Source organism: Chenopodium album, chromosome 2 (assembly GCF_948465745.1).
Source record: "Chenopodium album chromosome 2, dcCheAlbu1.1, whole genome shotgun sequence".
Taxonomy (NCBI): Eukaryota; Viridiplantae; Streptophyta; class Magnoliopsida; order Caryophyllales; family Amaranthaceae; genus Chenopodium; species Chenopodium album.
In genome coordinates, this window is record NC_137835.1 from 81,858,132 (window position 1) to 81,880,210 (window position 22,079).

The 22,079-nt window shown below is 38.2% G+C and overlaps 4 protein-coding genes across 4 annotated transcripts; 3 read left to right on the plus strand and 1 right to left on the minus strand.

Moving 5' to 3' along the window:
- Positions 1 to 887: 887 nt before the first annotated feature.
- LOC145577650 (uncharacterized) lies at positions 888 to 2,102 on the minus strand. Its single transcript, XM_081635131.1, has one exon. It carries the CDS (start codon positions 2,100 to 2,102, stop codon positions 888 to 890), a length of 1,215 nt encoding a protein of 404 aa, XP_081491257.1.
- An 887-nt stretch (positions 2,103 to 2,989) lies between these two features.
- Positions 2,990 to 6,736, plus strand: LOC145589877 (uncharacterized). The gene is made up of 5 exons (XM_081646578.1): positions 2,990 to 3,160; positions 3,449 to 3,629; positions 4,248 to 4,323; positions 4,402 to 4,528; positions 6,274 to 6,736. The coding sequence occupies exons 2-5, from the start codon at positions 3,516 to 3,518 to the stop codon at positions 6,482 to 6,484; spliced, it is 528 nt and encodes a 175-aa protein (XP_081502704.1). The 5' UTR covers positions 2,990 to 3,160; positions 3,449 to 3,515; the 3' UTR covers positions 6,485 to 6,736.
- Positions 6,737 to 9,422: 2,686 nt separating this feature from the next.
- Positions 9,423 to 15,563, plus strand: LOC145589886 (C2 and GRAM domain-containing protein At5g50170-like). The gene is made up of 9 exons (XM_081646587.1): positions 9,423 to 10,066; positions 10,985 to 12,196; positions 12,290 to 12,472; positions 12,559 to 12,839; positions 12,996 to 13,112; positions 13,768 to 14,030; positions 14,139 to 14,313; positions 14,929 to 15,201; positions 15,289 to 15,563. The coding sequence occupies exons 1-9, from the start codon at positions 9,709 to 9,711 to the stop codon at positions 15,493 to 15,495; spliced, it is 3,069 nt and encodes a 1,022-aa protein (XP_081502713.1). The 5' UTR covers positions 9,423 to 9,708; the 3' UTR covers positions 15,496 to 15,563.
- A 977-nt stretch (positions 15,564 to 16,540) lies between these two features.
- LOC145603529 (plant intracellular Ras-group-related LRR protein 9-like) lies at positions 16,541 to 21,278 on the plus strand. Its single transcript, XM_081659453.1, has 3 exons — positions 16,541 to 17,370; positions 20,009 to 20,175; positions 20,249 to 21,278. Exons 1-3 carry the CDS (start codon positions 16,651 to 16,653, stop codon positions 20,880 to 20,882), a joined length of 1,521 nt encoding a protein of 506 aa, XP_081515579.1. The 5' UTR covers positions 16,541 to 16,650; the 3' UTR covers positions 20,883 to 21,278.
- The last annotated feature ends 801 nt before the right edge of the window (positions 21,279 to 22,079 follow it).

A 22,079-nucleotide genomic window follows, 5' to 3' on the forward strand; every position in this document is an offset into this window, starting at 1 on the left:
GTTATAACCAAAGCTTGTTCAACAGTGGCTTCGGCAAACAAAATGATGTCATCCGCAAAAAAGAGATTGGAAAGAAGAGGACCATTTCTACTAGCTCGGATTGGTTTCCAACGCTCAGCAATAATAGCTTCTTCAATAGTTTGGTATAGTCTCTCCATACACATTACAAAGAGATAAGGTGATAATGGGTCACCTTGTCTAATACCACGACTTGGAGTGAATCTAGAGGTCGGTTCACCATTCCACAAGACTTTCAAAGAAGCCGATGACACACATTCCATTATCACTTGTACCAAGAGATAAGGGAGATTCATTTGCATCAAAGTATCACGAATAAAACTCCAACGCAATCTATCATATGCCTTATCAAAGTCGATCTTGATTGCCATAAGCCCTTTCCCACCTTGTTTCTTTTTCATGGTATGAATGACTTCTTGAACAATTACAATATTGTCCGTAATTTGCCTTCCTGGTACAAAGCTTCCTTGTGTGTTTGAGATGAGTTTCGGGAGAAGTGGCTTGATGCGATTCACAAGGACCTTAGTGACTATTTTATAAGTCACATTGCATAGACCAATTGGTCTAAATTGAGTAGGATTTTCTGGTGTATATACCTTTGGAAGAAGGACAATGTGAGTGTCATTCAAACTTTCTGGCATACCACGACCCTCAAGTACGTCCAATACTAATTTGTACACCTTACCTTTGACTGTCTCCCAATTTTTCTGAAAGAAAAGGGCTTGAAACCCGACAGGCCCTGGTGCTTTTAATGACCCCATATTCTTTATTACTTCATCAATCTCAATTGGAGTAAAAGATCTCGATAGGAAAGACCAATCTTGTACGGCCAGAGGGGGGAAAACATCACTTGGGATATTAAAATCGTCCTACTCACCATCATCAGTAAATAATTGAGAAAAATAATTGACTATTTTTCTTTTGATATCATCAGCATTATGTATCCAATTACCCTCCTCATCTTTCAAAGCAACAACCTTATTTTTCCAACGTCGAATCACAGTACTAAGATGAAAAAAGGTTGTGTTTCGGTCCCCATTCTTAATCCATTCAACTCGGGCTTTTTGGTACCAATAAAGCTCTTCTTCATCCAATACCTCATCAAGTTCCCTCCGCAATGAAGCTTCCAATTTAAGAAGTCCACGGTGAGGATTTGAAGACATAGCTTTCTGAGTTCCAGCAATGCGGGCAAGTAAGGAGCGTTTTTTACGGAAGATATTGTGATACACCTCCGTATTCCATTTTTGCAGTTCCACTGCAAGGTTTGGTAAGGTTGGGAGCAGGGGATCAGGTTTAGACCATTGTTCCTGAAGAAAATCTTGAAAGAGCTCATGAGATAACCAAGTAGCTTGGAATCTAAATGGTTTATTCAAATATTGCAACTGGACGAACCCATTTGGACTAATTAAGAGCGGGCTGTGATCTGAAGCAATGGCAGGGAGATGCTTCACATTTGCAGCCTCGAATGTTAGTCCCCACTCAGCATTACATAGTGCTCTGTCTAATCTAGCAGATTGCCATGTTTCAGGGCTTAAACCTCTAGCCCAAGTATGCGAAGCACCCGCAAATTCAATTTCGAGTAGCTTCATCTCATTAATCCAATCATTGAATCGAGCTGATCTTCTATTTGTTTTAGAGCATGAACGGTTTCTTTCAATAGGGAATCTAGTGTCATTAAAATCTCCAGCAATCATCCAAGGCTTATTGTGTGTCGAAGCAAAATTCTTCAAGTCGTTCCACAAGTCCTGTCTTTTTACGGGGTCAGGGCTAGCATAAACAGCCGAGAAGTACCATGGTTGTCCACCTATTCTCTTGATATCCATGGTGATATGCTGCTCATGTTTGATGATGGGATCAACCGAGAGTAACTCCGGTTTCCAAAAGATCCAAATTCCCCCACTAAAACCTTGCGCATCAACACGAGTGTGACCTCGATAGGCCAGAATATTGGAAATTTTCTGAGCTTGTTCTCCTCCCATGTGGGTTTCTACTAGAGCAAGAACATTGGGTTGGTTAATTCGAACCAACTCTTTAAGAGACGTGATGAAAGAGCGGTTGCCCGCCCCTTGTACATTCCACACCATAAACTAATTGGTGATGAGTTTGCTGCCAAAAAATCAAGATTATCTTCCATTAAAGAAACAGAATTTGGGTGTGCAGAGGCAAATGCTTGATGGATTAATCTTAGAACTCTAGTGATTTCATTGGGCAGAGACAATGTTATCACTAACTCCGGTGGCTCCAGGCTCGGTTCGTAATGAGTGTCCATCCTGACTTCCAAGATGTGGGTCAGGGGGGTCGCTGTGACCATGTATGGTCCTTCCATTGGTCTTCCCATACATAGGGTCTTGTCCGTCGGGACCTTCAATGCTATTGCTTCGGGGATCAACCATTGTGACATCTCTGTCTCTAGGTTGAGCAGGTTCATGTGGAGAGTAATTTTGGAGCTGAGAGACTGGCGTTTCTAGAACAAAGGTGCTGGCTTGAGAGACGTCTTCAAAATTTTCCTTTCCTTGCTTAGTGTTAGCTTGGAGGGGCTTCACAGAATCCTTTGCAATATTTGTGTTGACTTCTTTCAAAGCTTGTGTGGACTTATGTGGCTTTTATTATAAACGTTTTAAGACGCGTCTTAAAGATCGCGCATGTCAAATGGGGCACAAAAAAAACAGGAAGAAAATATTTATTTATTTATTTTTTTAATACGGAGTACTTCCTCAGTTAACTATTATTTGCAACATATACTATAAATGGATGCTAACTATTATGTGCAACAAATGTTTTTTGTTTCCTTTTTAGGTTATCATTTCTCTGTATCCCTCTCCTCATCATATGCACTCAATTTTTCACTCTCCATTTTACACTCACAAACAAATTTTACGAGTCTGCAAACACCCCCTTTGTTACAAATAATACTTAACAGAGGAAGTATATAAAACCCAGAAAAGAAAAAGGAGGATCAAACCACTAGAACAAAAATTTAATTACGGAGTAACAAAAAATACAGAAGAGCCCGCTTCTCCATTTCGCCGCCGTTTGCTCGTCTGTGTCTTCAAACGACGACGAAAACCCCCTGTTAGAAAGCGCTTTATCGGCCGTCGCTTCTGCTCCGCTTGGGCTGTTATTCTCTCTCCTCAACTCGCCGGTAACTTCTTCCCCTCACGCCAATCTCATCTTTTAAGCTTCTCTTACAATTCCTTAATTTATTCTGCTACTTTACAGTCTTCCCTTTAAAATTCACTGAATTTCGTTTATTTATTCTAGGAACTTTGTTCTTTTATAATATATGATGCCCTTAATTTTGTGATATACTGTACTTGCTTGATCTTGGTGGTTTTAATATTAGATAGTTTCATTGTTTGACCGGAATTAATTGATTGATTGATTGAAAGTTGTATTGAATTGGGGTTGAATTCTTGTGTCAATTGAATAGGTTATAGGGGTATTGCTGCCTTCAGTGGGATTATTGGAACCTCGTCGTTTTCGGCTTTTCGGGTATAATGGGAAGAGGGAGGAAGAATTTGAAGAGGGAGGTGGAAGAGGACGACTTCACTCTTCAACAAGGTCAAAGTATTATGCAAGTTGTGTCCCTTCGAGGTTCCAATCTTATTGAGGTACTGAGTTACTGACTGACTGTTGCTTTCCTAATCAATGTAATAATGCTGTGGAGCTTATTAATCTTTGAGAGGTGCTTATTTGTGATTTTGAATTCATCTTTTTGAAATGATTTTCTATATTGAGATCGTGTAGAATTTTTAGTTTTATCTGAGAAATTTCTTAATAAATAGTCATATGGCATTGAATTAGTGTACACATTTGTCGGGTTTCAGTAATGGTATGGTGGATATGTGATGGATGATTCCCTATATTGTTCTCCTTTACACTTTGGCTTCTGAGGAGTTGTTTTTTTCTCAAATCAACCGATAGCATGACCAAAGGTTGTTAATTTTCTATTGTGTAGAAGTTGGGGTGTTTTCCAATTTCAAGTTTCTTAGAAAGGCGATTGACCCTCCTGACGTTGGGTATAGATTAGATCAGAGGTTTAATCCAGAGGAAGTTAAGACTCTAATGTAGCCGCGCTGCCTTCACTAGTCTACTCCTTTACGAGGAAGGGTTACGGAGTCAAGGGTTCTGAAGACAGTTGTAGGGTGGAAGTGTGGAACACATGGACTTGCAAGATTTGGATGTGTGGATAGTAACTAACTGAGCATTTGGTTTTGTATGTTTTTCAGGTAACAGATGGAAAAGGTGAGAAGTCCTTGGCTCTTTTTCCCGCCAAATTTCAGAAAAGCATGTGGATAAAGAATGGTTAGTTATCGGAAACATTACGAAAATTATACTAAAACTTCTACTATATTAATGAAGTATCACTTTCTCAATGCATAGGGAGCTTTGTTGTTGTCGATGACAGTGGTAAAGAGGAGGCTCTTGAGTCAGGTAGTAAGGTGGGATGCATCGTATCCCAAGTTCTCTTCCATGATAAAGTTAGGCGTCTTCAAAAAAGCTCTGATTGGTAAGCTCTTACTTAATCAGATCTCCTTCAGAATCTGTTTTAGGCTGGTAGTTTCTACTGCTGAGAGCATCTTGGTTTGTTTCTCTATTTTTCCATTATATAGTCAGATACTCAGATGACTCAGATCAGCTTAATATATTTTGTAATTTGAAGTCCTATGATGTTCTTTATTTAGTTTTATGAAGTCTCTTTATCTTGATCTAATTTTTTGAAGCTTCATCAAATTTGTATAGCGCGATATCCACGCATTGAGTGACATCATTGTAGTCAGCCTGACCTAGAGGTCTCTACTTTTAATAATGTGTATTGTCTGACTGTCAAATATGGGCAATGTAAGGTGTATGCATCTCCAGAAGCATTGTCTCCTACTCCCCTAACTCTTTTATGTTAGACCTTTTAAACATTTTCTAACTTTTACGATGGTAAGCTGCTACACGCCTACACCACCTCAGGTGATCCTTGTTTACTAGGAGCCTAGGAGGTACAGTGTATATTATAATTACATGGCTGTTTTCAGGAACTCAGCCGAAAAATTTGATGGAAATTTTTGTCACGGACAAGTTAATTGATTTATAATTTCTTCACTATCTGCAAGTCTGCAAAGATGGATTGCTTATATCATGTTAATTTAAGTTATTACTGATTTTTTTTTTGTAACATAGCTCATCTTCCCTGTTGTCAAATACATAATGCAACTTCTCCTTAATCTGATTGGCTCCTCCTTAGTCTTTATTGCTTTTCATGTGATTGGACAAGGTTTTGCTAGTAGATTTACAGCATGGGGATTTTAGGCTAGAAGACTCCATGGAAGGAGACTTACCTCCTATTCTAAGTGTGGAAAACAAAAATTTGGACTAGGTCTATTATATGCTGATTTACTGCTTAGGTCCTTGACCTCTTCGTTGATCTCTTTACCTGACATTTGGTGAATCTTGGCCCCTTGGGTAATTGCTTTGATGCTGGCTGCTCAGCTCAAACGTGCATGCCTTATGAAGATGTAGTTTCAAGCAAGCTTCCTGCCTTTCTGGTGTATGTGGTTAGAGTGATAAATGTTACATTGATTATGTGATTGTCAGGATTTCGAAGTATCATCTGTATAAATAATACTTTTTGATTCTTTGGAGCTTGGACAATTACTAGTGTAGCCTTTGTATTTCTTTTTATTTTGGGAGCTATTCTGTCTCAATAGATATGTATCTTGCAATTTCCTTGCAGTGTTTCAATTTCATTACTGGAGGAATGAGTGGCCTGCCTGAATAATTATGTTTTCCGTTCTCATGGATTTCTGTCCTAATTTAGGTAACACAAGATTTTATATTAGGGGTTCTTCCTTTGGTATACATAGAAAGTTGAAAGACTTGAAAGAGTTGAAACAACTATATCCTTTCTCAGTAACCTTTAAAAAGCATGACTGCTTTGGAGAACTGCAATTTAGGAATCTCTCTTTCTCTTATTATTTTTTTTATGTATGAAATGTCTTTTCCCTTTCTTATCTCTATTTAGTGGACTCTGTCTGATGCTAATGTGGAATAAACTATGTAATTCTTCACTGGTGTGTGTGGCAAGGTCATGTATTTTTACGCTGGAGTCAAGAGGCGCATAGGTCATTTAACTGTGAATGGACTGCTCTCATTATTATGATTTTATGAGACAAGCCACTATGAAAAGTTTATATGTAGATTTCATATGTTACTCTGCATCATTTATCACCATTACTCATTGATGATTGCTTCTTACCTCTTCAGGCCAGAAGCCTTCAAGTCACAAGCTATTGACAGCTCCACTAGAAATTCCCCAAGACCTGTTTCTGAACAGGAAGCAGAAGATTCAGGCTCAAGTGATGATGATGGACTTCCACCACTTGAAACGAACATGAATAGAAGGAGGCCGTATGACTTGCATTCAGGATCAGCATCAAATTCTGATGCAGATAGCGACACTAATGAAGAGTCTTAGACATGTAATTCTGGTAATTTCTTTGTAGCTTTTAGATGTTATAGTCAGGCACTTGCACGAACAATTATCACTACTCTATATTCTCTCTCAAATCGTGCGCAGAAATGCTTCTAAGCAATTTTTGTAGTCTCATCTATGTAATATTGAATAGATCCAGGTGGTACATGTTATTCAGAATTTCAGATAACTGTAAAGTGAACTCCAGTGCTACTGATAGTTGAGTTTATTTTGCTATTAGTGTTCTGTTATTTTCACGTCTTGCTCAGTTGCTCTTCTGTTGGCCTTACGACTAATTCTGAGCTGTATGCATACACTGACCTGCGACATGACTAGATGGATTTGTGAAGGTTACGTAGAGTTGTATTTCATGAAATCATTTGGTATAGAAAATTTTACTAGTCCATTGTGATTGAACGATATCCGTTTGCAAATGTCAAAAAATGACAAATAAGTCATCTGCATAAGCTTTGCCAACGTGGCATGTTTGTTCTAAGGTCCAAAGTACAGTATAAAGATCGTTATCAGAGAATATTTAGCACTCTCCCAAGTTATTTTCACTCCATTCATGAAGAAATTAAAATCCAATTTGGTTTGTGTAGTTTCACTCCTTTTTCTTCCCAATATGCCCTATATTGGTCTATGATCAAGATAAATCCTATTTCAAGCTATATTACTTATAATTATAAATTTGGGAGGATGCTAAAAACAATGGTGTTTCCGACTTTCAGCATTGCTGTGTTGTGATTAGGATGAACTAGCAAAGACACTAAGGCGCATGAGATGTCAATGAATAAACACTCCATCAAAAATATACTTGTACGGTGTAAAATAATATATCAACATCCCGTCTTCAAAATTCTTTTTTTTTCCGAAACCTTATCACATGATAAGCTGAATAGCATATTACGTACAAATTTTGTATTGTTGGCCCACCATGCCACCAAACTGGTAAAAGTGTGGAGTGCTATACGGATAAGGGAAGTTCCTTCACGTTCTCTCAACTTTGGCAGGGTAGCACTCACCAAGTCACACCAAATAGCGAGTTATTAATTACAGCATCAATTACTTAGCGTTGTATGATATTCTTTTCCTTCTGACAAATTGAAGAAATTAAAGTTGTTAAGTGAACTACTGCATCTAAAACTACCGGTCAATATTTTCCAACACAAGCAAAGTTAACTTTAATCAGTGCCCTTTTCTCCCTCTTGTTATCATAATGATCATATTTCATTTTCCCATTGCTTAGATTCCTTCCCCTTTTTCTTTAAAGTACATTTGAAGAATATTTAACGTATTTCTAACATTTTATTCCGAATGCATTAGAATAAAGTACTGGGTTACGAAGAAGAAGTGTTACATAGGGTAATATCTAAACCATCACTAATTACATGACCAACATTAACAATTCAATACGCTACTCGATTTGCTTCTTTGCAAATTTGTTAGATTTCTTAATGATCAAACTTTCATAAGAGCAATTGGATGGCTAGACATCGGAAAATACGTTGATCACTAGACGATTGTCCACTTCGAATGTTTTTTATTTCTTGTTCAATGGCTAGGGGAATGTTAATATGAAAAGTTGTAGCCTATGCAATAACGAATTAAGTGATGTCAAGGATGAAAGTGTGTGTATCAGTGTATGAAATACTCCGTGGTTATGTGGTATATAGGTTCAAAAGTAAAAATACAATGTACCAATGGGTACACACTAAGATTTAAAAGATTGAGCGTTTTTAATAAGCATATTTTACAAAGATAAACATTGCCAATTTTTTTTTATTTAGACACTATTTAGGAAAAATTGTCCGGAATAATCCCACCTTTGGACCGTCCGCCCAAAATAATCTGACCTTTATAGCTAATCCGCTCTCAATGGTCCCAAGTGACCTGTAACCGGTTGAGTAAGTAATTTTTATTTTTTTTTTTAAGTTTTATTTAAACGTGTCACAACGTGATTAATCAAAAAATAAGTTTTAATTTTAACTTTGATTTTAAGAATTGATTAATAATTAACATTTAATTAACATTAATTAACAATTTAAAATAAAAAAATTTTAAAAAAAATTAAACCAGCCATCACATCGCCTCACAGCGACCCTAGCCACCACAGCCACCTCGCCGCCCCTACCAGACGAGGCCCGGAGAAGCCAGCCACACCGAAGACCCCCGCGCGCCGTTCTCCGACCCTCCCTACCCCTTTCCATCGCCACTAATCCGCCACAACCATAAATCGAGGCGTGGGAAGGGGATGATGGTCGAAATTGGGGCGTGGGGAAGGGAGGTAGCCGGAAAAGGGCAAAGGGGCTGAGATCGAGGGTTTTAAAGAGTTTGCAAGGTGTTGGGTTTGGAGTCGGTGCTGGGGTTGGAGTCGCGCTGGAGTGGGTTGGTGGTTCGGGGGAGGGGGAAGGAGGTCGTCAGCGCTGCGGTAGGATTGGAGTCGTGCTGGGGTTGGGTTTGGGTTGGGGCTGGAGTCGGGGGTTGGAGCCGCGCTGGAGTGGGTTGGGGTTGGACCCCGATGCCGGCGCTGGGGTGGGTTCTGGTGATCGGAGCCCAAAGGTGGGGACTCAGGCGGTGCTGGGGTGGTTTTTTTTTTTTTTTTGAATTTTTTCTATAAAAAATATTAATTTTTTTATTAAAAATTTATTTTATTTTATTTTTTAGACCAATCACAGGCCGCCACGTGTCAAATAACTTGATATAACAGGTTACATGACCGGTTGGGACCATTTATAGCGGAGTAGGTATAAAGGTGGGATTATTTAAAAATAATCCATAGGTGAGATTATTTTCAGCGGACGGCCAAAAGATCGGATTATTGCGGGCAATTATTCCCACTATTTATGATACTCTGTATAATTTATCGTCAAAACTCTCACTTTTAATTCGGGTTAACGGTTCGATTCCGGGGTCACAAAAGTCTATCTTAGAGATGGGTGTACAGGAAAAGTCGTTACTTATTATAGACAAACTCACATTTCAATAAGATTTGTTTCAAATAAAATCATTCCATAAACAGAGCATGACATTTCCCTCTTCTTCTCCTCTTTTCCCTTCGTGTCACTTTCTTTCCTATTCCACGTTTTGCATGGCTTCCCCTTCAAATAACTTTCTCTCTCCTCTCTTTCCTCACAATACCCACCTCTCTTTCTCTCTCTAAAACTCAATCCCCCCATTTTTTCTCATCAATATAAAAAACCCATTAATAAAAAACCGCCATTAATATGAGATTATATGCGTATGTATTAGAAGCTAAAGATTTACCAGTAAAAAACAGTAGCTATGTGAAGCTTCAAGTGGGTAAATTCAAGTCCAAAACCCGAATTGTTTCCGGGTCTGACCCGGTTTGGAATGAGGAATTTGTATTCCGGGTTCATGATTTGGAAGATGAACTTGTTTTGTCGATTTATCATCATGATGAAGATGATTCTTATGCCCGGTTCTTTAATGTTTCCGGGTTTTTGGTGGGTCGGGTTCGGGTTCCGGTTTGGACCGTCGTCGGCGAAGAGAGTGAATGTTTACCCCCTACTTGGTTTTCCCTTCAGAATCCTAAAGCTGGGAAGCGCATGAAAAAAAATTGTGGTTTGTATCTCTTTTTCTTGTTCTTTAATTTGTTGAGTTTTACGTTGTAATTTGTATTGTTTAACTTTTATATATGAATTTTAATGTGTTTTGGATTTGATTGAGTATTTGCACTGTGCGAATTAATTGTTCACGTTGATGGTGTAATTTGAATTGGTAATGTGACAACTTAATCTGGTCGGAGAGGTAGTATCTGTTTCGGGAGCGTAGAACAATGTGATAATTATTTGCGAATTTTTGTTACGTTGATGGTGTAATTTGAACTAGTAATGTGACGACTCAATCTGGACGGAGATAGTATATGTTTCGGAAGCGTAGAACAATGTGATTATTATTTGTGGCTGTGAGAAGTGGCTTTCTTGTTGTTTTGTTGGAACGTCATTGTAAATTGGGGTGTTTCTTTCTGTGATTCTATTATTCTACTTCTTGTTTTGTGATCCTACTAGGCTACCACTGCATATCACCATGTCCTGTCATTTGTTGGTGTTGGGATGTATAGACATGTAATATAATGCCTTACTGTTTGCAAAATGTAGAGTTATAGTCTTCCCTTTTGCTGTGGCAGGCATTGCCCTTGAATGCGGTTAGTAAAGTAGTGGACTGAAAACTAAGACAAAATTAGTAGGTTGAATTGCTTATCTTGCCTTGAACCTTAAAACAAGAATGTAAAATATTGGAAGATTTGGCCTACTCTTTTCTATTTTGTTAGAAGAGGTTATCATAGGATGTATTTGTATTTTGCTCTCAAGTAAGCAATGAACTAACTATGGGAAAGATTTCAGGATTTTTAGTTAAGTGAGACTTAAGGAAGTTTCCTTTTTGAGTAACAGTTTATTGGCGGTCTCTCTAGCTTGGCTATTACAAGTAATATATATCTCATTATGCTATGCATCTAAATAAATCACCCTACATGTGTAGGAAAAATTCTGTTGACTCTCACTCTGCACGGAAGAGGAGATGTTGCAAATGCGGAACTCTCCTTGTCTGAACAATCATGTACCAGAACATCTAATGGTAAAGAAGAGGATTTCCCAGATCATGGATCTGTGAATTCCTCTTCTCCTAAAGCTCCTCCTTTGAAGGTTCCACATGGGAAAAAAATGATGAAAGCTGTAACTAAACGTTTGGATAAGCTTCTGCATAAGAATGGGGAACCCTCAAAAAGTGATGAATCTTCAGACTTTAGTGTTAGTCCTTCTGAGTATGAAGCTTGTGTGCAGGACGAATCACTGCCATCTAGTAGTTTTGAAGAATCTTTGGATATGATGCAGTCTAGAGATGAGGAGTTAGAAATGCCTGAGAATCTGCAAGGCGGGATTCTTCTTGATCAGACATATGTGGTTACATCGAAAGATCTTAATGCCTTTCTGTTTGCTCCAGATTCACAGTTTAGGAGAGAACTTTCAGAGTTACAGGGAACAACTGATATACAAGAGAGCCCTTGGACTTGTAAATCAGGTGATTCAACACGTTTATCACGATTGGTCACGTACATCAATCCTGCAAGCAAGTTATGTAAGGCTGTTAAAGCCACTGAGGAGCAGACTTATGTCAAAGCTGATGGTGCTGAGTTTGCTGTTTTCGTAAGTATAGCTACACCAGATGTTCCATATGGGAATACATTCAAGGTTGAGTTGCTCTACAAAATCATGCCTGGTCCAGAATTATCTTCAGGCGAGGAATCCTCCCGTCTTCTGATTTCTTGGGGCATAAATTTTTCACAGAGTACCTTAATGAAAGGTATGATTGAGAATGGAGCAAAGCAAGGGCTGAAGGAGAGCTTTGACCATTTTAGTAGATTGCTGGCTCAGAAGTTCAAAGTTTTGGATAGTGAGGATTCCTCAGAAAAGGATCATGTCTTGGAAGCTCTTGAAAGGGAACATCAGTCAGATTGGGAGTTGGCTACTGAGTATTTTGGGAACCTTACCGTAGTTGCCGCCATCTTTCTTACATTATATGTAGTTGTACATATCCTAATATCTGTGCCCCATGAGCCTCAGGGACTTGAGATTAATGGCCTTATTTTGCCTGACAGTTTTGGACAGCTCATCACTTGTGGGGTTTTAGTGCTTCTTTTAGAGCGTGTATATAACATGGTTTCTCTCTTTGTACAAGCCAGACTACGTGTAGGTAATAACCATTTTTATAACTACATCCTAATGTTTAAGATTTGAAGTCTACTTACTATGTGCATATTCTTGATGTCGTACTCTATATTTGCAGGAAACGATCATGGGATTAAATCTCAGGGTGATGGTTGGAAAGTTACAGTAGCTTTGGTTGAAGCTGTCAACTTACCGTCACTGGACACAGCAGAACCTTCTGATCCCTTTGTGGTCTTTACCTGTAATGGAAAAACTAGGACAAGCTCCGTACAGCTTCAAACTTGTGATCCACAATGGAACGGTTTGGCCTTTTGCTTAATGTGTACCCTGTGCAATTATTACTCCATTTTATTACTTTTTCTTATGTCCATCTATGAATTTATGCAGAGATACTTGAGTTTGATGCTTCAGAGGAGCTACCTTCAGTCCTTGATGTTGAAGTATTTGATTTTGGTGGCCCATTTGACCAGACAGCCTCGCTTGGGCACACAGAGATCAATTTTCTGAAGCACTCAGCAGCAGAACTGGCTGATATGTGGGTTCCTCTTGAAGGGAAGGCTGTTTCCTCTCAGGCGAAATTGCATTTAAGAATCTTTGTGGAGAACAAAAAGGGAGTTGAAACAGTCAAAGGGTACCTCAACAAAATGGGAAAAGAAGATGGAAAGAAGGTAGAGGGCTATTGATTATTATGTTGTTTAGCTAGTCTGTCAAAATATTTCTGTCCTTGGTTTTTTTTTTTTTTTTTTTTTTTTTTTTTTTTTGGCAAGGAATTGCACATCTTGTATATTGTGTGAGAGAGAGGATGTAACATGTTTATTTGACAGCTGAATCTTCGGTCTCCCCACAAGAACTCCTCGTTTCAGAAGCTGTTTGGCTTGCCACCAGAAGAATTTTTGATCAAGGATTACTCGTGTTCTTTGAGGAGAAAGATGCCTTTACAGGTAAATCTATATGGGTAAAGCATTTCACTGTGCAATGGTTTTGAAAGAACAGGATTTTGTCATTAATGATTAGAAGCATGATGCAACTCAATATCTGCATTCATTTGTTTATAATCATCTTTTTAAGTGCTCTTAATTGGAATTAGTAATACTGATAGACAGTAGTTAGATAGTGATTGATGAAGAAAGCCGTTGGAATTCTCTTGAGTTGGAGTGAATGCCTTTATGTGGAAAATATGAATTAATCAAAGAAGAGCTCATTTGGTTCAGCTGTTAAGGGACCTTCTAAAATTTGTTTGAAATTGATGGGAGATTTACTCAAGTCTGCATGAGGGTGGAGCGAGTCTCATTCCATATTTGAGGGCACGCATGGAATGATGGAAATTAAATAGGAGGTAAATAGTATTCTGAAACTAATGTGGAAAGTAAACTATTGTTAAGAGTAGTCAGGAGGGTAATTACCCCCTTCACCCCCCTTTTCCTCTTTTCTATCTCCTCCGTATCCTAATAACCCAGTGCCCCTTATTGATTTTGTATACCATATAATTCATTCCCTCATTCCAAGCATGATTTGAGTGGGAAAATGGGACAATAGTGCTGACATTACTTACATTTTTATCAACTTAGTGCTACCTAAAAGTTGTGAATTTTGCAGGGTCGTCTCTTTTTATCAGCAAGAATAGTTGGATTCTACAGTAATTTCTTCGGACACAAGACCAAATTTTTCTTTTTATGGGAGGACATTGAAGATATTGAAGTGCAGGATCCCACCATGTCATCATTTGGTAGTCCTACTCTTATCATAATCTTGCGGAAAGGGAGAGGCATAGATGCAAGGCATGGTGCCAGGACTCAGGATGAAGAGGGCAGGCTTAAGTTCTATTTCCAATCATTTATTCCATTTGAAGTTGCCAGCAAGTAAATTCTGCTACTTATATGGAGCTTTATTTTCATTATTGTCTGGATTTTATGAGGGGGCGCTGTTTGAACTACTTTGAAAACATTCCCTTTTTTTACGAGTGACAGGACAATCACGGCCTTATGGAGATCAAGGACAGCTGCTCTGGAGAGGAAGGCCCTGGGCACAGAAGAAGACCAGGGGAATCAAGAAAGTCTGTTGGTTCCACTTGAAAATGACAATCATTTCCATGTTGAAGAGTCAAATATGTTGAAGATTTATTCCTCTACTCTTCCTGTCGATGTAAGTAATTGATGAATTTGCACATTCTAGAGTTTAGACTTCATGTCATCAACTCATCATTGACCTCAACTCCTCAAGCTATACATGCATCTTCTTGCTGAGGCCTGAGGGACTGAAGTGTAATTAAAGACAGTCGGAACTGATGATGATGTTTCAATCAAAATTAAGTGGTGGTGAATTTATGGTGTTGTTAAATCTCTTTCGCCCGGTCAAAACTACTACCTCCGTTACATATTATTTGAAACAATTTGACGTAAAGTAGGGAAAAATGTCTAATCGTTGCAAATAATATGTAACGGAGGTAGTATGTTAAAAGCTAACATCTAACCCTTTAATTGTAAAACTATGACTTAGATTACTGTCTAACTAAAGTATTTGTAATTATAAAACTATGACTTAGATTACTGTCTAACTATAGTCTTTGTAAATTGGAATCTTACAAAAGTTCCTTAGATACATGCTTGGACAAACTTTACATAGATCCAAAGTGGAAAACAATTTCTACAAAGAGGATGTCTAATTTTTAATTTTGAAGGTGTTTAGTTGCCGTTTGGCCATCATTATTTTGATCATATTTCTGAGATATTGAAAAAGATTTTAACAACTTCATTGCAGATCAAATCCTTAATGAAGATGTTTGGAGGAGGAAATTTAGAGCATAAAGTGATGGCAAAATCTGGTTGTCTGAACTATGTCACAACAGAGTGGCAATCAGTGAAGCCTGATGTTTATGAAAGGCAACTTTCTTATAAATTTAATCACATTGTCTCCGTTTTTGGAGGGGAAGTGCGATGCAGCCAGAGAAAATCATTCCTTGGTGATACAGGTGGATGGATCGTGAATGAAGCCATGGCCCTCCATGATATTCCGTTTGGTGACCACTTTCGTGTATGTTGATACATTGCAACTTATTAGGCTTCTTATAATTGTGTTTAGTTACTTGGTTTCTTAGTACCATTTTTGATATGAATGCAGGTTCATTTGAGCTATCACCTTGAAAGTCTTCCATCAACCAAAGATGCATGTAAATGTGAGGTATACATGGGAATTTTGTGGCTAAAAGACTGCAAATTCCAACAGAGAATCGTTAAAAATATAAATGAGAAGTTCTCCTGCAGATTAAAGTCTATTTTTGAGCTTGTAAAGAAAGAAATTCTTTTGGCAAATGAACATTCAGTATAGTACTCCGTAGGGTTTTTTTTTTTTTTTTTTTTTTTTTTTTTTTTTTTTGGTAGGGCGTAATGTTTACAATAACCAATTTTTTTCAAAGGATCCATAGAGTTGGTAATTGTGTGTATTTTGATGGATCCATAGGGTTATAATTGTTTGTATTATATCTTTAATTTCGTTTTTTAGGGAAAAAATTACTATAATGACCATTCCATATAGAAGTTCTATGTTTTTTGGTAGGATGTAATTTCTATGATTGACAATTTTTCTTCAATGGATCCTTAGAATTAGATAATTGGATTATAAGTTTATATTTTAATGTATAATTGGGCGACGGGCCCGTCAAAAAAAAAAATTAATTGGGCAAACGGGTGAAGTACATCTATTCCTAAAACTTTTGTTACAATTACTATTTGCACACAAGTTATTAACAGAGATGGAATGTTGATATTGTGGCTGGTGAGTGGGTATAAGATAAGTATAAATTGAGGAAAATAAAACTTAGTAGCATGTTCTTTAATCTAAAAAACATATAAATGCATTAATTTTAACTTATTGACAATCAAAGATATGAAATTATTTATTGATAAATTTTGTGCATCCTCATTTGTGCCTATCAAAGTACTCCATAATGCAAGATGCAACCTTTTTTTCTTTTTTTTTGAACTATTCACATACGTTTAATATGCAATCTCCACATGCGATTTGAGATGATAAAACAATAGTGCGATGGATTGTAGAGTACTACTCCGTATCTAGGAGTATGTACCAACCATTTTACGTGATGGTGATGATACAATACTATGACAGTACTACTTCGTATGTTATAGGGGTATGGCCATATGAGGTATCCGACTATCAGGATATGTAATGCGAATTGGGGTGACAAAAATCATACTACAAGCCCCTCAACAAGTACTGTGTAACAAAAACAATTATTCACTTGACGAGTCTCCACTAATTTCGTTACCTTCACCATTTCTAAATGCTAATCCACTAATCTCCCCCATAAAATTCTCCCCTCTTCTCTAATTAATCCCTTCCATCTTCTCAATCGTCATCATCATTTCATACTCTCTCTCCTCTCACCTTGATCAAATCCTCCATTTCCAGTATTCCACCATCTTCATCTTCTTCTTCTTCATCTTTCTCTCTCTTCCTGCAATCATGGATCCAAACCCCACCAACTTCCCAGTCCTCTCCTACGTCATGGCTCGAGTCCCATCACTCTCCTCTCTCCGCCAACCCACCGCACCCTCCCACGACATCGAACAACCCCCTTCTTCTTCTTCTTCCTCCGCCCCTTTCCAGGACCCCCTCGTCGAAACCATGCCCCACCTCAAAGACCCCAAGGTCATGTCCGCCATGGCCGAAGCCGTCTCCGAGATCTCCCAAACTCGCTCCATCCTCCAAGCTCTCGGCGAACGCCCTGATCACGAATCCATCGACATCGCCAAATCCAAAGTCGCCGAAATCGACTCCCTCCTCTCCTCCCAACTCGAGGAAATCGCCCTCTCCCCTCGCTCCCCCGACGTCGACAGCGACCGGGAGAAGGCGGAGCGGGAGAAGATGATGTATAAGGCTGTTATCCAGCTTGATGAGATGCATGATGCGTATGAGAAGCTGCTCAGGAGTGCTGAGGAGAAGCTGATGAAGATTTATGATTCTGCTGTTAGAGAGAAGGAAGGCGGGGTTCGTGATGGGGACGCCATTGATGAAGAGGAGGAAGAAGAAGAAGATGAGATGAATGAGGATGTTGTTGCGGTTTTGAAGGATGAATATGTTGAGAAGGTTGATTTGACTGGTAGGAAATTGAAAATTCTTCCTGAAGCTTTTGGGAAGCTTCGTCATCTTGTTTTTCTTAATTTGTCTAGCAATCAACTCCAGGTTTTTCATTCTTCTCTTTCTTTGTCGTTTTATTGTGTTGATTGAGTTTTTTGATTGCTTGGATTTGGAATTTTAGTTGAATTATTTATACACGGTTGTTGACTTGTTGTTGGGTTATTGGATTTCGATTGAATTTTAGCTGATTTTGCATTTGCCTGCTTAGTTTGATGAATATGTATGATTTAGGGAGGAAAATGATTAAAGATCATGAATTTGTTTGTATTTCTATGAATTATCAAACTAGAGATATGAGATATGATGAGATTGATGACTCATTATGTGACTTGGATGGTATGGTGTGTCCTACATCATTCCTAATGCTAGATCATATTAGTTATGAGTGATTTAGGATTGACGATATATGGTAGTTGGTTTAGGAGAGCGGATCGATTTTGTGCTTGCATATGATGTTTATTGGATGAGTTGTATGAGGTATTCTATTGATTTTGAAATGTTGTTATGGAGTAGTAAACATTCGTTTCTTATGGTTGAAACCTGATTTGTGTTTTGAGGATTGACGAACTAATGGTTTGTGGGTTTAGAAGAGAGGGTCGATTTTGTGCTTGATGAGTTGTATGAAGGAATTCGTTTGACTTTTGGAATGCTATTATGGAAATTTAAATTGACGAACTAATGGTGTGTGGGTTTAGAAGAGCGGATTGATTTTGTGCTTGGAGATGATGTTTGTTGGATAAATTGTATAATGACTTTTGAATTACTGTTACTGAGCATTAGAAGCCTGTTTCTTCTGATGGAAACTTGATTTCAACTTTTAACCTAAAATCCTACTTGAAATCAAGCTAGACGCAAGTAGCTATTATCTCAAGCTTTTCAGTTTCCTGAGCTGGTTCCGTAGAAAACAGAAAGATTTTCATAAGATAGTTAAGATAGAATGTTTTTATCTAGTATTTGAGTTCCATTGTTATTAGGGTTGTATGTGGCACACCACACATACACCAGCCTTTGCTTCTAATCTAGGTTTGATCAGCAAAAACTATGTTGAAATGCCTCTCGAGAGGCCCTGCTAGTCAAGGTTAGGGGATGTTTCCGTGGTTGTATGCAGCCTCTCTGTGATAATAGAGAGGTGATTCCCCATTGGGCGTTGATCGGATATGCAACAACTCTCTCCTACTTGAAAATCAAAAAGGGAAAAGACAATAAAAGGATTTATTGAATTTTAGTCCATCCTTACACAAAGTCAAAGAATAGTGAATATTTGACTGCAACGGAGTACTATGTATGGAGGCAGGCATTAAGAGAATAGCTGAATAGTAGTAGCTCTAATATTTGATGGATCTCTAAATTATCATTTCAATATTCAATCAAATGAGAACCATAGAGTATGGTTATCCACTGGAGAAGTTGATTGGTACCCTTATCTGTGACATCTGTTTGCCTTCTACTAACAGCCAAGCCAGATCTTTGTGAAGAACCTAATGATTTGCATTTCAAGATTTGAGCAAATCAATATGGCTTCGAAGCATGTAGAAAAATGGTTAAGCAACGCTAGAATGCAGATATGGTCACATGGATGATACTCCTGTGAACTGTTTGTCTTCGGTTGTGTCAAAAAATCATTCTAGTCTATAACTGTCACATGTCTTGAGACTGTTGACTGCATTCAATACTTTCCTCTTATCTTACTTATTCCTTGCTCAGTAGACTTCAATTTATTGTCTATCTTAAGACATTTGAGTTTCTGTGTTTTAGACTTTTAGATACATATAGCAGAATGTTGTATGAACAACTGGTTCTCAAGAGTCTGTATTCTGGTTTTACCCAATTAAATTAGTAAAAAGTTGTTAAAATCTGTAAAATTGTTGCCCCTGTAATATTTGTTAATAATGCCTTCAGCAACGTTCATCCTTGATAATAAATTCTCAAACCATCAACTTGGGGGGGGGGGGGGATTGGAGATTCCAGTCTTGTTTCAGTTATTGTCTGAATGAGGTGACCAGGTGGGACCAAAAGGACTCAAAATGGTAATGGTTTCATTTGGAAAAGAGGAGAATGGGGGGAGTGGAACTCTTGATAAATAAGATATTCCTCCATCTCATAAAGCTGAGTGGTGTGTGTACAATTTTTAGGAAACAATTTTTTTGTCAATCTGAGTGGTGTGTCTACAATTTGGTGATTAGAGTTTTGTTCATCTGTGGTAAAATACTGGTTCTCACCCTGCTGAAGCCTGAAGGTATCTAGTGGTATCTCTTGGGTCAAATTCACTCTAAAACATATGCTACTGAATACAATGTCAGTGTGAAAGACAATTTGAAGCATATATGTGAACCAATTGGTATCAGGCTTGCAGAAAATTTTGTGCAATCATGCAATTTAAAGCTCATTTGCAGTAGTTTAAATCTCCAGGCTAAGTTCTTTCCTTTCCAACCAACCTTTTTCTTGGGGCTGCAGTCCTAAATTTGTTCCTATGATAAATAAATTTCCTTGTTTGTAAGAAAAGTTGTTTGAGAGCTGGTATGTGGGACCTGGTGTTTTTTTTTTGGGTGTAATTATGCCTTGATGTTTTTATATTGTATATTTTATATTTTTATGGCTTAGCTATGTTGCTATTGCGTTATCTATAAACTGGTAAATGTTATTCAATTTTATCCTCCTAATGCTCAGTGCTTTTGGTTTGTAGTCTATTCCTGACTCTGTAGCCGGGCTGGAAAATCTTGAAGAGTTTAATCTGTCCTCCAACTCTCTGCAATCACTACCAGACTCTATTGGTCTGCTCCTGAAATTGAAGATCCTCAATGTGTCTGGCAACAAGCTAACTACCCTTCCTGACAGCATCAGCCACTGCAGGTAATGCTCGATTCTTTTCCAAATACTTCTAAAAGTCAATTTGGGTTAGTCTTTTGATTTTTGGTCTTTTCAGGTCGCTGGTGGAGTTGGATGCTAGTTTCAATAACCTAGCATACTTGCCAACTAACATAGGTTATGAGTTGGTGAACTTGAAAAAACTTGCAGTTCAATACAATAAGATCCGTTCTCTTCCAACATCTGTTGGTGAGATGAAATCTCTTCAACACCTGGACGTGCACTTCAATGAGCTTCATGGCCTTCCTCTCACAATTGGCAAACTGAAAAATCTTTTGACTGTAAACCTTAGTGGCAATTTCAGTGATATGAAGGAGTTACCTGAGACATTTGGCGAACTAATTAATCTTGAAGAACTAGACCTGAGCAACAACCAGATTCATTCCCTGCCAAATTCATTTGGAAGGCTGGAGAAGCTGTCGAAGCTTAATTTGGAACAGAACCCTATTGTCATTCCTCCCGTTGAGGTTGTGAAAGAAGGGGTCGAGGCTGTGAAGCTTTTCATGGCTAAGAGATGGGCTGATCTCCTGTTGGAGGAAGAAGAAAGGAGCAGGCAAGTGACGCAGGAAGGACAGGAGACTGGATGGTTGAAACGAAGCGTTTCTAAGATTAATGAAGTCGTTTCTAAAGCCTCTGAATATCTTGGATCTCCTCGAAGTCCCCAAGACCCTTACCTTGACCAACCTTTATGATCAGTATGCAAACTGACATGCTCTTCTTTCATTTCCCTGATCGTTTTTGTGAGCTATAAGAATTTTGCTCATTTCTGCAACTACGCCAATGGCCCTCTCCCCATTTTTTTGTTGGTTACAGACTTACAGCTTGGTACGGGCAGAAAAGTCTTGATAAAGTTGGTGTTTGCGTATTGAACACTTTTGACTTATTCACTAAGTTTTGCAGATTAGTGTAGGATAACAGTTTTGTCTGTGTAATAAGTATGAAAATTGCAGTGTGCTATTTTGGGCTGTTGTGTTATATGCAGCTAGCATTTCTTGGCTTATAATGTGGGTACATATTGTCAAAAAATAGTGATTGTAGTATCCATATTGCAGTTTTAAAAGCATAGTTTTGATACTTTTGATTTTCAACGGTGCTTTACTTAGATTCAAGTTTTGTTTGTATACACTAGAATTCGTTGCGAATATAACCTATTAAGTGAAATATTACGGGAATATCAACATCTCTCAATAACATAAAGAAGAAACACTAGACATAGCCGTTATCTAATACGTTAGAGTAATTATATAGCGCCAAGCCACCAACCCCCTTTGCCGATATTTTGACCTTGATGCTTGTTAACGTATTTTCCAAGGTTACAATACCAAAATTGACAAATACATCCCTAATTAGCACTGTCAAAACGGTTTGACAGTTCGGTTTCGGTTCGGTTTGAAATCGGTTCGGTATTTAAACGGGTCGGTTTGGAATCGGTTTAATTGTCTCACGGGTCGGTTTTGGTTCGGTTTAAATAGTTATCGGTTCGATTCGGTTTCGGTTTATTCTTAAGCGGTTTTAATTCGGTTCGGGTTGTAAACAGTCCGGGTAGTAAACGGTTCGGTGCAGGCGGGTTGCGGTTTGTTAACGGTGCGGTGTAAACGGTTTTTATCCCGGTTCAAACAGTTTCAGGTTGGAAACGGTTTCGGGTTAGAAACAGTTCGGTTCTTTTTTGGTTCAGTTTATAACTGGTTCGGTTCTTTTTCGGTTCAGTTTTTAACTGGTTCGGTTCTTTTTCGGTTCAGTTTATACTGGTTCGGTTCTTTGATTGTTTAACCACTTTAACGTTATTCATATCGGTTCCATTTCAAGTTTACTAAATTACGGTTCGGGTCGGTTTTCGGTTTCAAAAAATAAATTGTTTATCGAGTTGTTTGGATTCGAGCAGTTAAATG

Bases quoted from the DNA above. Each gene is read 5' to 3' on its own strand.
- LOC145589877 (XM_081646578.1), top strand. From the start codon at position 3,516: ATGGGAAGAGGGAGGAAGAATTTGAAGAGGGAGGTGGAAGAGGACGAC. The intron at 3,630-4,247 runs GTACTGAGTTAC...TATGTTTTTCAG, and splicing joins GAGGTTCCAATCTTATTGAG to GTAACAGATGGAAAAGGTGA. The intron at 4,324-4,401 runs GTTAGTTATCGG...CTCAATGCATAG, and splicing joins AAGCATGTGGATAAAGAATG to GGAGCTTTGTTGTTGTCGAT.
- LOC145577650 (XM_081635131.1), bottom strand. From the start codon at position 2,102: ATGGTGTGGAATGTACAAGGGGCGGGCAACCGCTCTTTCATCACGTCT.
- LOC145589886 (XM_081646587.1), top strand. From the start codon at position 9,709: ATGAGATTATATGCGTATGTATTAGAAGCTAAAGATTTACCAGTAAAA. The intron at 12,840-12,995 runs GTAGAGGGCTAT...TTTATTTGACAG, and splicing joins GAAAAGAAGATGGAAAGAAG to CTGAATCTTCGGTCTCCCCA. The intron at 14,031-14,138 runs GTAAATTCTGCT...TACGAGTGACAG, and splicing joins CCATTTGAAGTTGCCAGCAA to GACAATCACGGCCTTATGGA.
- LOC145603529 (XM_081659453.1), top strand. From the start codon at position 16,651: ATGGATCCAAACCCCACCAACTTCCCAGTCCTCTCCTACGTCATGGCT. The intron at 17,371-20,008 runs GTTTTTCATTCT...TTTGGTTTGTAG, and splicing joins TGTCTAGCAATCAACTCCAG to TCTATTCCTGACTCTGTAGC. The intron at 20,176-20,248 runs GTAATGCTCGAT...TGGTCTTTTCAG, and splicing joins GACAGCATCAGCCACTGCAG to GTCGCTGGTGGAGTTGGATG.